Here is a 12,534-nt window from a genome sequence, read left to right as displayed (position 1 = left end):
TTTCAGCCCTTTAGCTCATCTACAGGTATAAAGTTGAAGCTTTGTCCAGGATTTGAGACTCTTTGAACGCACTTAGGGGAAGAAAAACAGAGTGAAGCCACACCCCCTCTTGTTTCACATAAATAGTGAACAAACTTTCAGTTCAGGAATAGAAAGTGCGCAATACGAGACGACAGCCCGACCACAATTTCCTATGATATTAAAAAGAGTATCAACAGCAATGAAAGCCCAGCTGGTTGTTGCAGTGATCGCCCTGATCCATGGCAGTTATGGTAAATATGTTTTTCGTATCTCACGTACTGTTCCAAAATCGTCTCAAAGAGCTTCATTTTATTTGCTTCTTGGTAATGAAGTATTGGTTTAATATAAAAGTCTAGCTCTGGTCTTTTTTCTTTTCATTTTCTTTTTTCTTAGTTTGCAGCTCCTGGGCTCTTGTGTGTGTATGTGTGTGTGTGTTTTCTTCACTGGCTGCCTGTTTGTCTTGCCTGTGTGTCTCCGAGCTGATGTGCTCTCTTGAGGAAATGCTTTGTTTTCTCTTCTGTCACATTGATGGGTTTTCCCCAGTGGGTACAAGACACAGACTCAAAGAGAAAAATGTTGCTGGAACTATCGAGAGACTGACAATTAAATGTTTGATGCAAATATTGTATGCCAACCTCATGTTGTGTTCATAGCTGAGAGAATTGTTGTTCATGCCTGAAAGTGAAACAGACAACCTCCAAGTGGCAGAATAAATAGTGGAAGAACCAGCTGCAGGTCATGTGCCCACAGTGACTTTTCTACATTTGGCCTGAAACAAATGTCAGTCAAGCAGAGAGTGGCTGCTTTGAAAGTTTTGCCCATAACAGCTGCTTTAGACGCCCCCAGCGCAGGTCAACACATCTTCCCTCCCGGGGACCTTTCTGTCTATTCATGTCATGATCAATAACCTCTATCTATAATCTCTGTCCACACACAGCAACGCTGCTCATTAAAGGGCCAACTGAGCCAGTTCTGGAGGGAGACGCCATCACACTGCAGTGTCTGTACTCAGACTCTGACCTCAACATCAGCCAGGTCCACTTTGAGTACTTCTCCAAGGTGAGTTGTGGGGGTGGGTGGGTTGGTGGGGGACAAATCCGGGAGAGGGGAATGCAGCGGTGCATTTCAAAGACTCAGGAGGAACCTCTCATTGTTTTATTTTTTGTTTTTTTGACCTTGTTTGAAACACTGCTGTTGTTGTAGTACAGACCACAATTCACAAATGTGTTGCAAATAACGGTAGCGTTGACTGTTAGGTCAGTGTTGCTCCTGAAGCTGTACTTAGTGCAATTGCTCTGTATAAACTACATTGTTAAAATACATAACTCTATATAAAATATTCAGACTGCTGCTATATCTAAGTTGGGGTAAAGTTAATTGAATATTGTTATTTTCCTGGGCTAAATTGTAGACCAAACAATTAATTTCTTATTTTAACCTAACCTGACGGTAGCAATGCAAAAAATATCCCATGAATTTATCTTTAATATAAATTCACCTCAGGGTTGTGGGATGCGGGAGCCAATCCCAGCCGAACACCCGCTTAGAGTCAAAAATGGTCTTTTAAACACAAGTAATTTTTGGATTCTGGGAGGAAAACAGACACGCAGGTCCACATATCCAAGCTTGAACCTGGTAACTTCTGGCTTTAGAAATGCCAACTGCTCCACCTCCCTTTCAATTTTGAACTATGCTCATTCAAATAATACAATGTCACAATAATGCTTTTTAATTATTCATTAATGGAATCCTTTGCCACTATGCTATAAAATGCAAAGTCATCCCCGAAGCAATTTGTATAAATTCAAAAACTTTAATTTTATCCTGAACTCAGTTCCATGTAATTACTATTTGATAGTTGCCGTAAGACTGTATTATTAAAGTCACACAAGTTATTGCTGACGCAATATTCCATTTCAGAGTATCTGAAATCAAAGTATCTCTCTGTCATCTAAATATATGTTCTTTCTTTTTCCCTTTTTTTTATTTCCTGGTTTTAGTATATGAACGGCTGGCAGGCCATTTCCGAGAGGTCTTGGTGTTTCTACAGGATGCCGGTGAAGCAGATTGCAGACAGTCTAGTTCTGTTTATTCCCCACGCAGGAGTTTACTATGATGGCCCCTACCGCTGCGTGTCGGATGCTGACAATGTGACCGAAGCAGACAACTCCTCCCTGCCGCTGGCCTTGAAAGTAAACTGTGAGTTCCTGGAGTCGATGTGGGTTACAGCTCTGTAGAAACTCTCCCTTTGAAAGTTTGAAAAACAATGACTCCTTGACCTGTACTTTCCCTTTGACTAATTATCAAACACTGACATTGTGTGTAGTGCAGGTCTGGCAGAAGTGAACAAGCTTCAGCAGGAATCCATTAAAGCTAGATAAATCTATGACTTACGAAACAACAAGTATCTCTTTCAGTCATTTAGGGGAATATCTGAGAGTACTGATATAGCGCCCAAAAAAAAGAGGGAAGCACGATAAACCTGCATGTACATTAGTAAGCAGAAGACTGAACAGAAAGACTCTAAAACCAATTTTGCTTTTATTTCTAACCAGCAGGAAGTAATCTTTAAGACACCGTGGACGCAGCTTTCTTCACAGTGAGGGATAGAAAAACACGTTAAATATTAATAACACAAAACATATCTGTGCAGTGCTGCTGGAAAAGGTACAAAAACACAACTCAAAGCAGCGAGCCAGTGCATATCCTTACCTACAATAGCTTGACTATAGTCATTGTTGTTTACAGCTCCAAGATAACAAAAGAGATATTCCCTCGGCGACGCTTTGGATTCAAGCTGTTTCGTATACAATAAACAGCTATATGGAAAGTCAGCTATGGCATTGCGAGTCAGATTTTCAGTGTCCTCTATCTCCCCAGTGGCCATCAAATCGACCGTAATGCTGTTTGATAGGCTCCTCAGCCCCATGGGGGGGATCAATAGGAGGAAAAGATTAGAATGGACTTTAGGACTGAAGGAGACAGAAGAGGAAAGAAGCCAGAAGCTGGATGGACGTGGGCCATCTATTGAGATGGAAGAGAAAATGAGCCATTATTCACAACATTGCCTCGCTAAAGACTTCGATAAGATGAAGCCCATTATCATTATTATTGATTCCTTGGTACAGCCTGTACCACTGCGAGGGATTCATACACTGGTCTATAGACACAAATATCCTTAAACTATATTAGTGTTTACCTGCGTCCGCTATTGCGAGTGTATGTTCAGTCACGTCCCGGATGCTTGAAGAGGCTTCTTCAGTGTACATGGAATGACTTTGCTTCATTAATGCCCAATCATGCATTACCTCCTTTGCTTTGTGTTTCAGACATGGGGGAGCTCTTCTTGTCCAGGGAGGGCTACTCCAGCTACCTGGCCACCCCGCAGGACCTCAAGGTGCGACGTGGGGATGCAGTGGTGTTGAAGTGCTCCGCCAGCTCCTCAGAAGAGCCAAACTACTCCTGGTACAAAGAGGTGAGGAAGCCTCGGGAAATGTGCTCAGTGGCGTTGTCCTCGTTATGCTTTTGGAAACCTGTCGTTTTCTCTCCCGCTCCCTCTCTCCGCTCGTTCTTCACGTGACCTCTATATTTTTTTCCCCCGGCCTCTTGGCTTTGTTCAAGCATTCTCTTAATTTTCTGTCCTCCTTTAACACGTCTCTGTTTCTCCTGCCGCTTGTTCCCCGTCGCCTGTCGCCTTTCCATCCCCTCCACATAAGAAGTGCTCTGTATTTAAGTGACCGGTTGGCTTAGGCATCTTGCTCTCTGGGGGATTGCAGCTTGCCCACTTACAGAGGATTAATAGTTTAATGAGGTCTAGACAAGAGCCAGTCAACCTGAAAACAATTATGTGGATAGATTTCAAAGGATTTTTTTTCAATGTTTGGTTAACCAGCATTGAATTATTCAATTGGGCTCCTGGCTGAGGTAAGAAAGTACAGCCCAAGGGAAATTAAGACGTCTCAGCGTAAAACGCAACAGTGACAGCCGGCATGTAGAACAAGAAGAAGTTGATGAGTTGGGAGACACGCCATGCCCTTCTGGTGAGAAAACAGTATTGCGCTTTCAAGGTGTCCTCAAAGTCTCGGCGAACACTTGGAGCGGATAAAAAGTTAATGAAGCTTTGCAACTATAAAGACATCTTGGGGAAACAGGCAGACGTACTTGCAGAGTTTCCCCCCCCTTTTGTTATTTCTCTTGATAAGTTGGCTCAGGATTAGTATGCTTGTTAAAGGGTCAACGCTAATTCAGGTTTTAAATAGGCTTACGAGTCCAATTCATTGGTCACGTTATGCCACTATTTGTTCACACATGATCATATGCAGTGCTTTATATTTTGTCATCATTTGTTGAATATACAGCACTGTCACTTTAAGGAGTACTAATAACCATGATCACAGTGATTGACAGGTTGGGACTGTATGGGCCAGCGCTGATGTTTCACTTGTCAAGCCATTCATATTCCATTTACATCAAGACATTCATGACACATCGTCTGGGGAAAAAAGTCACAAAGTCATGGAAATGATAAGTTGCAGTGTAACGTTTATCTCCTCTCTGGGTGAGAGTGTGTGTGTGTGTTTTTCTATCAGTGTGTGTACGCCCACTGTCTGTCCGACAGGAATAAATGTGGGAAAGACAGAGGCATCAGAACGACCCAAATTGACAGACAGCCGCCGTGGGCACATTGGCCCCCGGTAATGACAGCAGGACAGAGGCAGAAACGGGCCACTGCTTCGGGAGCCAGTGGATTTGCATACAAAATGCTGCTTTGGCCAGACCTGGCCTTTATGGGAAATCCTCTTAATTCAGATCCATTCAAATTGAAATGGACTTTCTTGGCAGGAACTGCAGCTCCCAGGAGCCAAATCATTTGCATGGTGTAATTTTTTTTTTTTTTTTTTACCCCCTCCTCCACGTTCGTTTGTTTTCCAATCCTTGTGTTTGGCCTATTATTTGTTTCCTCCCATGTTGGGCTCTATCTCATAATAGTGCTGCTATTTCTGTGTCAACAATTCATCCTGCTCCCTTGCCATCTCATTATGTGTTATGTTAACAGTGTGCTGTTGCCGCATCGTTCTTTGTGGACGATGGTGTTGTCTGGGTTATTGACTTGTGTCGATGTTGTGTTCATTCATTGGGATTACTGCTCAGGTATATACACTTCATTGGGGACTTTTGGATGTGTTCTCTAAGGTTGACACGCCAGTGGACATTTCTGTGGTATCTTCGTCCAACCACAAGCCCCCCAGTTCCTCCATATTGTCTCTATTCCATTTTCTTTCTGATACTTTTACAGAATAGACAAAATAAGCCTTCCTGCCCTATTTTTGTCACTTTCTCTTTTCAGTTTGTGTCTGTATCATTTCCCATTTGCTTTTTTCCTCCATCATTTGTCTGTTTTACATCTCTCTTATACTGACAGGGTCTAATTTTTCTTTGTAAGAATTTGTGCTCTCTTTAAAGATTGCTTACAGTCCAGCCAGTGAAACATTATTCCACCTGTCTCCTGTCTCTGTGTCCTTCACTTTCTCACGCTTATACACCCCCCGCCCCCCCTCATCAGGATAGTGACTGGATACTGCCTTCTTCTACACTGACATTGAGGAGGATGAGTGAGATGGATGCAGGACGGTACACCTGCGTCGCAGAGCATTCAGTGGAGTCTCTCAGCAAGAAACGCAGCATCAGCATCAGCGTGCTGCCTGGTGAGGACCGACCGTCGGCCTGTCAGCTTTGTGGCTCGGTGTTCTTTCCTTCTTTCTGAAAACCCAGTTTACACTTGTTTTGCTCCTGTTGGGAATTTATCTGTCTGCATCCATTAAGAAGAGACAGAAATATATTGTGTTGTACTTCGTCCTCTAACAGCCACCAAAATGTTACCTGAAAGGTCAGGTAGTCACTATTGCGTCATCGAGAAGAAATGCAGAAGGTATGTGTCGCAAGTGCTCAACCTTCAGCTCCCCAACTTTTTTAGCGAGAGGTTTAATTGATCCGCTTTAAGAATTTCAAAAGGACTGTGATGCTCTGAAAAATAAAGGACTTTTTTTTTTCTTCAAAAACCCCTATAAAAAAGGTGACAGTCTCAAATGAAATTATCTCTTAAATGTCAAACATGTAAGGTGATCATACCCAGGGAAATAATACATTTAGAATATCGTAAATTAATGGCAATGGCAGAATTGCTGTAATTTTAAAGGTTAAGAGGATAATTATAAGATAAAAAAAAGAAGCTATGGTTTTAACTGACCTTTGATTTTTTTTTTTTCTTAGACAGAAATATCAAGTCAAATATAACTGCACTCTCGTGACGCATTAGGGATATTTATGAATCATTTGCAAACAATCTGTAGGGGGTTTATTTTATTCTTGCCACTTTTACTTTATTTTACTTTACCATTGTTTAGTCTATTGTTTCCATGTGACATTAATACTACATTCACATAAAAGTTTTCACTTTAGTTCTGTTTACTTCGTACTCAAAAGATGGAAGTACTGTGAATGCTGAAGAGCTGTTCATGGTGGTGATGCATATCCGACATACTTGTATTGAACCACAGCACCACGGTGCTGAGCGAGAGACAATACTGTGCATGCTGGATTATTTCAGTGATATTTTTCTAACAGCTGAGATCTCACCGACAGCCAATGAAAAGAAGCAAGGTTTCAAAACAGCGGCAGGAATTCCTCCATTGTGCAGATCAATTGCAGTCCACCGCGAGAATATGTCTTTCTGAAGCCAGTCACGTCCTGCGTTTGGTCTGTTCAGAGCTCTTTGATTCGCGCTGCATTTAGACAACAATCGAACTTCAGTCACATCACACGAGAATTTGTATGGAAGTGGACTGAGACCTGCTTTTCAAATAGAGTAGGTTTGATTGTTTAGTGTGCTCCAGGGTTCAGACAGCTGCACTCAAGGGTAACACCAGGGTTAGCTTATATCAGACTAAATCTATGTGTATACCCTGGGTATATTCCTACTTACTGTAAAACTAAGTGAAAATTGTGGGATACATTTGAACAGAAGACCAAGCGAGCATTTGTACACAAATGGACTGACAGCAGGTCTTTGCTTGACTGTCAAAGTGTCTTACTTCTAATGAAATATAATGACATCATTACTAATTGAATTTATCGCACTTCATCAGTCTTCATCATCTTTTCCAGTGACCTGTGAGATGATTACTCTTGTTAATGCATGACAGTTTTAAAACACTTTTTTTTTTCTCTCTCTCGCCCAGTAAGATTCATGAGCCTTGTGATTTCAATAGCTGGAATCATACAACGTCTAAAAATGCAATTAAGTGAACGCAGGCTATTTATAATGGTAGAGTTGTCTTATTACTGTCGCACTTGACGGTCTGGTCACTGTGCTTCGCAGGGTCTTCAGAATCCTCTCTGAATCACATGTAGTAATTAAAATAACACTAATTTCTGTATTCTGGAATAGGATTTCTTCTTCCTTGGAAGGTATGTAGAGAAAACACTAGTTCTGCTTTGAAGGTGTTCTACAATAGCTGGACAAACCTTAAGTAAACATTCCTGGTTTGAATTTTTGTGAATCCAGCTGCCAAGAAATCCTCTTAACATAAGAAAATGCAGTATGGGCGCAGAAAAAAAATCATGCGTTTGTTGCTGCCTCTTATACTCACAACCTTATTTTTTCAGTGTTGACTTTGTCCACAGCCCTAAACACCACATTCACAAAGTCCTGCTTTTCAAACGTTATATATAAATTGGAAATCCAAGCATATGAAGGGGATAATCAACTGGCTTTCAAAATTTTAACAAGCAGACTTCTGTAGCATCACAGCTGGGTGTAGGACTATAACTATCTGAACTCCAGACAGACATGCTTTTCTCTCGCAAACAAACAGGAGGTTGCTTTTAGAAGCATTGCCTAGAGGCAGGAAGCTCGTAGTTTTGCTGATTTCTGATTCCGTGTGATGCCTGTTTCCCTTCATGCCTTACTGATCTGTCCCCCAGAGGATGCCCCGTGGTATGAGACGAGTGATGGCCGTCTCATGTTGATGACCTCGGCAGCGGCTGCATCTCTCGTCGTCCTCATCCTCTCTATGACCGTGTTCCTGTGCCGCAGGGCCAAGCGAGCCAAGACCAGCAAGGGGCCCATGTAAGAATCAACAGTTTATTTGTTTATTTGTGCTGGCCATTCTTCAAACTCGTAACCAGTGTGACTGGCATGCAAATGTAACTCGGAGAACCTGCCTTTGAGTGTAAGTGAGTTTGTTTGCCTAACCACTTTCACCTTCCCTTTTCTCCCAAATGGATTCCCTCTTCTCTCCTCTTGCAGTTTGACTTTATATTACAGATTTGGCTATTGCTACAATTTTTCATTCTGTCTCGTGATAGAACCAAGGCCATTTCACTAAAAGCGTGTGAATTTTGGTGTGAGTCAGTGTGTACCTTGGGGTACGCTTCATTTTGAGTAATCTTGCGAAAAATCTCTCCGCATGTGCAGACTAGTTCCTGCATATGAAAAAGCATTAGCCACCCTGAATATTAAATTTGATCTCAGCAGGTCTGACCGACTTGACCTCATATTTGATCTCTTTCATGCTCCTTGCTCTCCCACGTGTTTCAATGCAGTGCCAGCTTGAGAAAAGCCTGTGCTGAGCAGCAGGTCAAACTGTCTTTATCATATATGTATATAGAAGAGACTACAACAATGATATGGAAATTAGTGAAACTCCCATTAATCCCCCAAGCTGACAGCATGTTAATGTGCACCATGACCCCATGCAGATTCGCCCATTAACTTCTTTTTCCATCTGGACTCATAAAATACATTTTCCAAAGACAAAAATCTCTATGCTTGAGGAGGATTTTTTTTCTTTCATCCTTGCTATGGTAGGCTGTCATGAGTATACTAGTTTGTGTGTACACAGACATACAGATTGCAGAGGCGAGGATGATGAACTTTCATATCTACCACCAGGTGTGGCTTTAGTGCTCAAGTCTAGTCTATAATTTCCTCACTTATGGTTTTCGAGTGCCTACTGCAGAATCGATATACCGGTAATCATGCTCCTCTGTCTTTCTCACCCTCTTCTTCTCCCCAGTGATGACCGGTCTCAGATCAAGCCCATCTACAAAGCAAGTGTGGATTCCCTACCCTCCACCTGCGGAGACAAACAGCCTCTGGTGTGACTGCGTGAGCAGGTGGAGGGATGATGAGTTGAGGGAATGATGAAGCGAGAGATGAGGAAGATTATGTGGGTGGCTAGAAACTCAAACGATGCCACAAAGGATGCACATAAAGGGAAAAAAAATGGGGGAGGTGAATAGAAAGAAATGAGACAACTTGGGATATAGGGAGACTACGTGGACAGTGAAATCAGTTAAAGGGAAACTGGGTATAGAAAAAAAAAACAAACAAAAAAATAAAGTAAAAAAACAACAAATACATTATAATAAAGGACCAAATGTTCTTTTTGCGATGCTAAAGCCGTTCCAGTTGTGGGTGATGGCTGCAAGTTAAGGGTCTTGAACACGAAGGTGTGCAATTTTCTTTTCATTTATTCTGAAGTGTGGAAAATATCGAGCTCCTATTTTTTTTCATGAAGAATCTTGTCTATTTAGAGCTGTAAACACCTTAACATGCAATTTTATCCTTACCTGTTATTTTGCAAATGTAATTGCTCAGCTGTGTAATATGAATGAAATGTTCGGGTGATGGGACAAGGTTTCAATTTGTTGATTTGTTTCTTTTTCAACTTATTATTCATATGAGAACCAGCTGTAAGTCTCTTTGGGAAGTTTCTTTTAATTTTTTCCCCCTTTCATAATCATTTAACTGTGGCAGCACATTGCACTCTTATATTCAATTTACTGTACATTGGGTTTTGTTTGACATTAAATGGCCTTCAGGAAAATAGATTTACCTTCCTTTGTGTGCCATTGATTTTGCTCCATCTTCGCCATACAAAAGAGGCTGACAACGAGTTGAAAGCCCGGACATGCATGTTCGCTTGGCCACACATCCTCTTGATCCAGTGCCATCTTGGGCTTGCATCAGCTTGTTTACCAACCTCAGTCTGCAAGACCTTACTTTGAAGCAATGACCTTTACACTGCTCACTGGGCCTGTGCAGCCTTCTCTCTTTCCCCATCTGCCTGTAAGCACAAACCTATCCTCAAATAGTTCAGCTCCACAGGCTGCGAGCGGCATTCATACATTAAGACTCACAGTGAAAATAACTGTAAAGTCGGGTAACCTTGAAACTTTGTCCATCCATTATACGAGCAGGCGGAGTCTGCCTCTGCTAGTTGTACCAGACTAGATTTAGTCTGCTCCGATCTCTCCAAAATAACTATTGTGGACTACAACTTCATCTTTTTAATTTTCTCCTCTGTTGCCTTGTAACCCTTAACGTTGTACCGCACCACCATCGCTTATTACCATAACTGTTCTCATAATGCTGAGAATTTCATTACGCTTGTCTGTAGAAGTTATGTTGGGTTTTATGTGGTTTTATTATCGGTGTGTGGTTGACCGTGGGCCGTTGTTAATAATGGGCGAAGCGGCAGTTTAACAATGACACTCCATTAACGGGTGCATGCGCCACAGAGCACAGCCAGGATAATGTTATTAAACTGATTATTCAAGCCCCCTGTACAGCTCGGCTCTGCCGCAGCCATCCTTTGTTGAGCGTTTTACAGACTCCCTGTATTTCTTTTCTAACTCTACAAACTTCTTTTCACTGTATGTCTTAGGTCAAGCTCTAGAATCTGGAAAGAACCGGTCGGTTGTGTGTAACCCAAACCATTTTTTTTTTTTTTTAAATAGTCACGCTTTGCAGTGAGTGAAAAAAAGTTGTATATTTGAAAAGCCCTCCTGCATTCTAAATGCCAGCGAGCACCATTTTGTTTTGGCCTTTGAGTCAGTCATGAGTGAAAAGCTGTGAGCTCCCTAGTGATTTTTGGTCCTGGGGCTTCAGCTGGCTGACCAGAAAACACAAGATTATGTACCACAAATTTCACACAGCAAGATTGTCTCTGAGGTACAAGGTTCTGGGTGGGAGGGGAAGGAGTAGTTCATAGTGACATTTTGACCTTGATAGTGCTTCATGGATAAACCAGCAGACAACAGCTTAAGGTTATGCAGGAGTGGTGCTTGGAATATATAGCAGCCTCAAATATTTCCTGTGATGCATGCAAGGTCCTCGATGGATAAGGACCTACATCTCTGACATTAAAGTGCAGTCGCTTGTGCCAACCGTGAGTCTGATTGACAAACTTCCTGGCAGCCTTTAGCGCACAAACCAACTTGTAAAGGTGGATAATACTGAACATGACACCTCACTGAGTAACACACTGCAGTGCCAGGCATTTGTAACTGTATGTCATTGCCTACTGCTGTTTTTGTCACGGTCACTTGGTTTTGTATGTGCATCCTGCATATGTTGTTTCAAATGGCTGAACATGAAGGAGTGGAGTTCGCTGGAGAAGCAGGTGTTTTCCCCTCATTACTTCCTGACAATGCCCCATCTGGTGCGGGGGAGCTGCTGCCACCGACTCCCTGCCAACCCGGGAACAAACACTAGCAGAGTGGCTGACAGGGGAAAAATGGGACGGGATGGGAGTTGGGAGTGCGAGTGAGGCTGATATTATCATTGCCAGAACAAGGTTAAAACTTGTGTGGAGAACTAAAATCAGCGAGTGGAGAGAGCCTGAAGCCGAGACTTTAAGATCACACACGGATCCATCAGTAGAGGTCAGATGCAAGGCAAGAGTTCAAAGCAACTTTGTGGAAGTCTGGGGAAGAAATATTAATATTCATACTAATAGACTGCTTTGATGCATTACAGTCTGTTTGAACTTTCCTGACTGTTTAAACCAAACTGATCAAAATGTCTGGAGGATTTGTGACAAATGATGAGAGGAAAAAGCAGATTTGAAACCCATGGCAAACCATCCTTTTTGTGGCCTGACGGGGGCGCCAAAGACACAGTTTCAAAAACATGCCTTCAAGCATCAGAGGCTTCAAGTCCGTGGCATGACACTAGATTAGAGAAGAGAAAAAAAAAGACGGGAAGAAAGAGAAACAATTTTCATAATGGAGCTGGGCTGTCTGACTGGAACACACAATTATGGGCAAACTGTGGCCACAGCATGCGGGTAAAGTTAAAGAGCCCCTTTAGCGAGACCTAATAGGCCCTGACTACAGATGAGGCAGCTCATCTCCAGCACAAGTTTTTGTTCTGGGCCATTACCGTCATTGTGAAAGGTGATTTAACCAAATACAGTCAGGTCTGTTCCCTAACCTTATTGATGAGTCCTGTGCAAATTTGGAGACAAAGGAGTTGGACACACCTGAATTTAAACTCAAAACACATGGAGACTGCTCAATAGGCTTACCTGGGTTTGATCTGCAAATATCTGTCCGTTTTGCCATTGTAAATCCCACAGAAAGTAATCCCTGCTTGCCACGGTACGATGCTGCATTTGCACAGCTGGAAATTGGGATGGTTACCAATTAGGAAGGGCCCATTTCCCA

At 42.3% G+C, this 12,534-nt stretch overlaps 1 protein-coding gene across 1 annotated transcript; it reads left to right on the top strand.

Annotated features, from left to right (window-relative positions):
• The first annotated feature begins 115 nt into the window (after positions 1 to 115).
• On the top strand, positions 116 to 10,645 carry LOC308134089 (cell surface glycoprotein MUC18). Its single transcript, XM_080501707.1, has 7 exons — positions 116 to 272; positions 959 to 1,080; positions 2,022 to 2,220; positions 3,351 to 3,496; positions 5,585 to 5,726; positions 8,005 to 8,149; positions 9,099 to 10,645. Exons 1-7 carry the CDS (start codon positions 194 to 196, stop codon positions 9,184 to 9,186), a joined length of 921 nt encoding a protein of 306 aa, XP_080357833.1. The 5' UTR covers positions 116 to 193; the 3' UTR covers positions 9,187 to 10,645.
• Positions 10,646 to 12,534: the final 1,889 nt, after the last annotated feature.

The sequence above is a fragment of the Blennius ocellaris genome, assembly GCF_963422515.1.
Source record: "Blennius ocellaris genome assembly, chromosome: 8".
NCBI classification, from domain to species: domain Eukaryota; kingdom Metazoa; phylum Chordata; class Actinopteri; order Blenniiformes; family Blenniidae; genus Blennius; species Blennius ocellaris.
This window is presented reverse-complemented; position numbering and strand designations above follow the sequence as displayed.

What these genes read in the sequence shown, in the direction of transcription:
- LOC308134089 (XM_080501707.1), top strand. Translation starts at nt 194, where the DNA reads ATGATATTAAAAAGAGTATCAACAGCAATGAAAGCCCAGCTGGTTGTT. An exon ending in GCTGGCCTTGAAAGTAAACT is followed by an intron (nt 2,221 to 3,350) that starts GTGAGTTCCTGG and finishes TTTGTGTTTCAG; the next exon opens with ACATGGGGGAGCTCTTCTTG. An exon ending in AAGACCAGCAAGGGGCCCAT is followed by an intron (nt 8,150 to 9,098) that starts GTAAGAATCAAC and finishes TCTTCTCCCCAG; the next exon opens with TGATGACCGGTCTCAGATCA.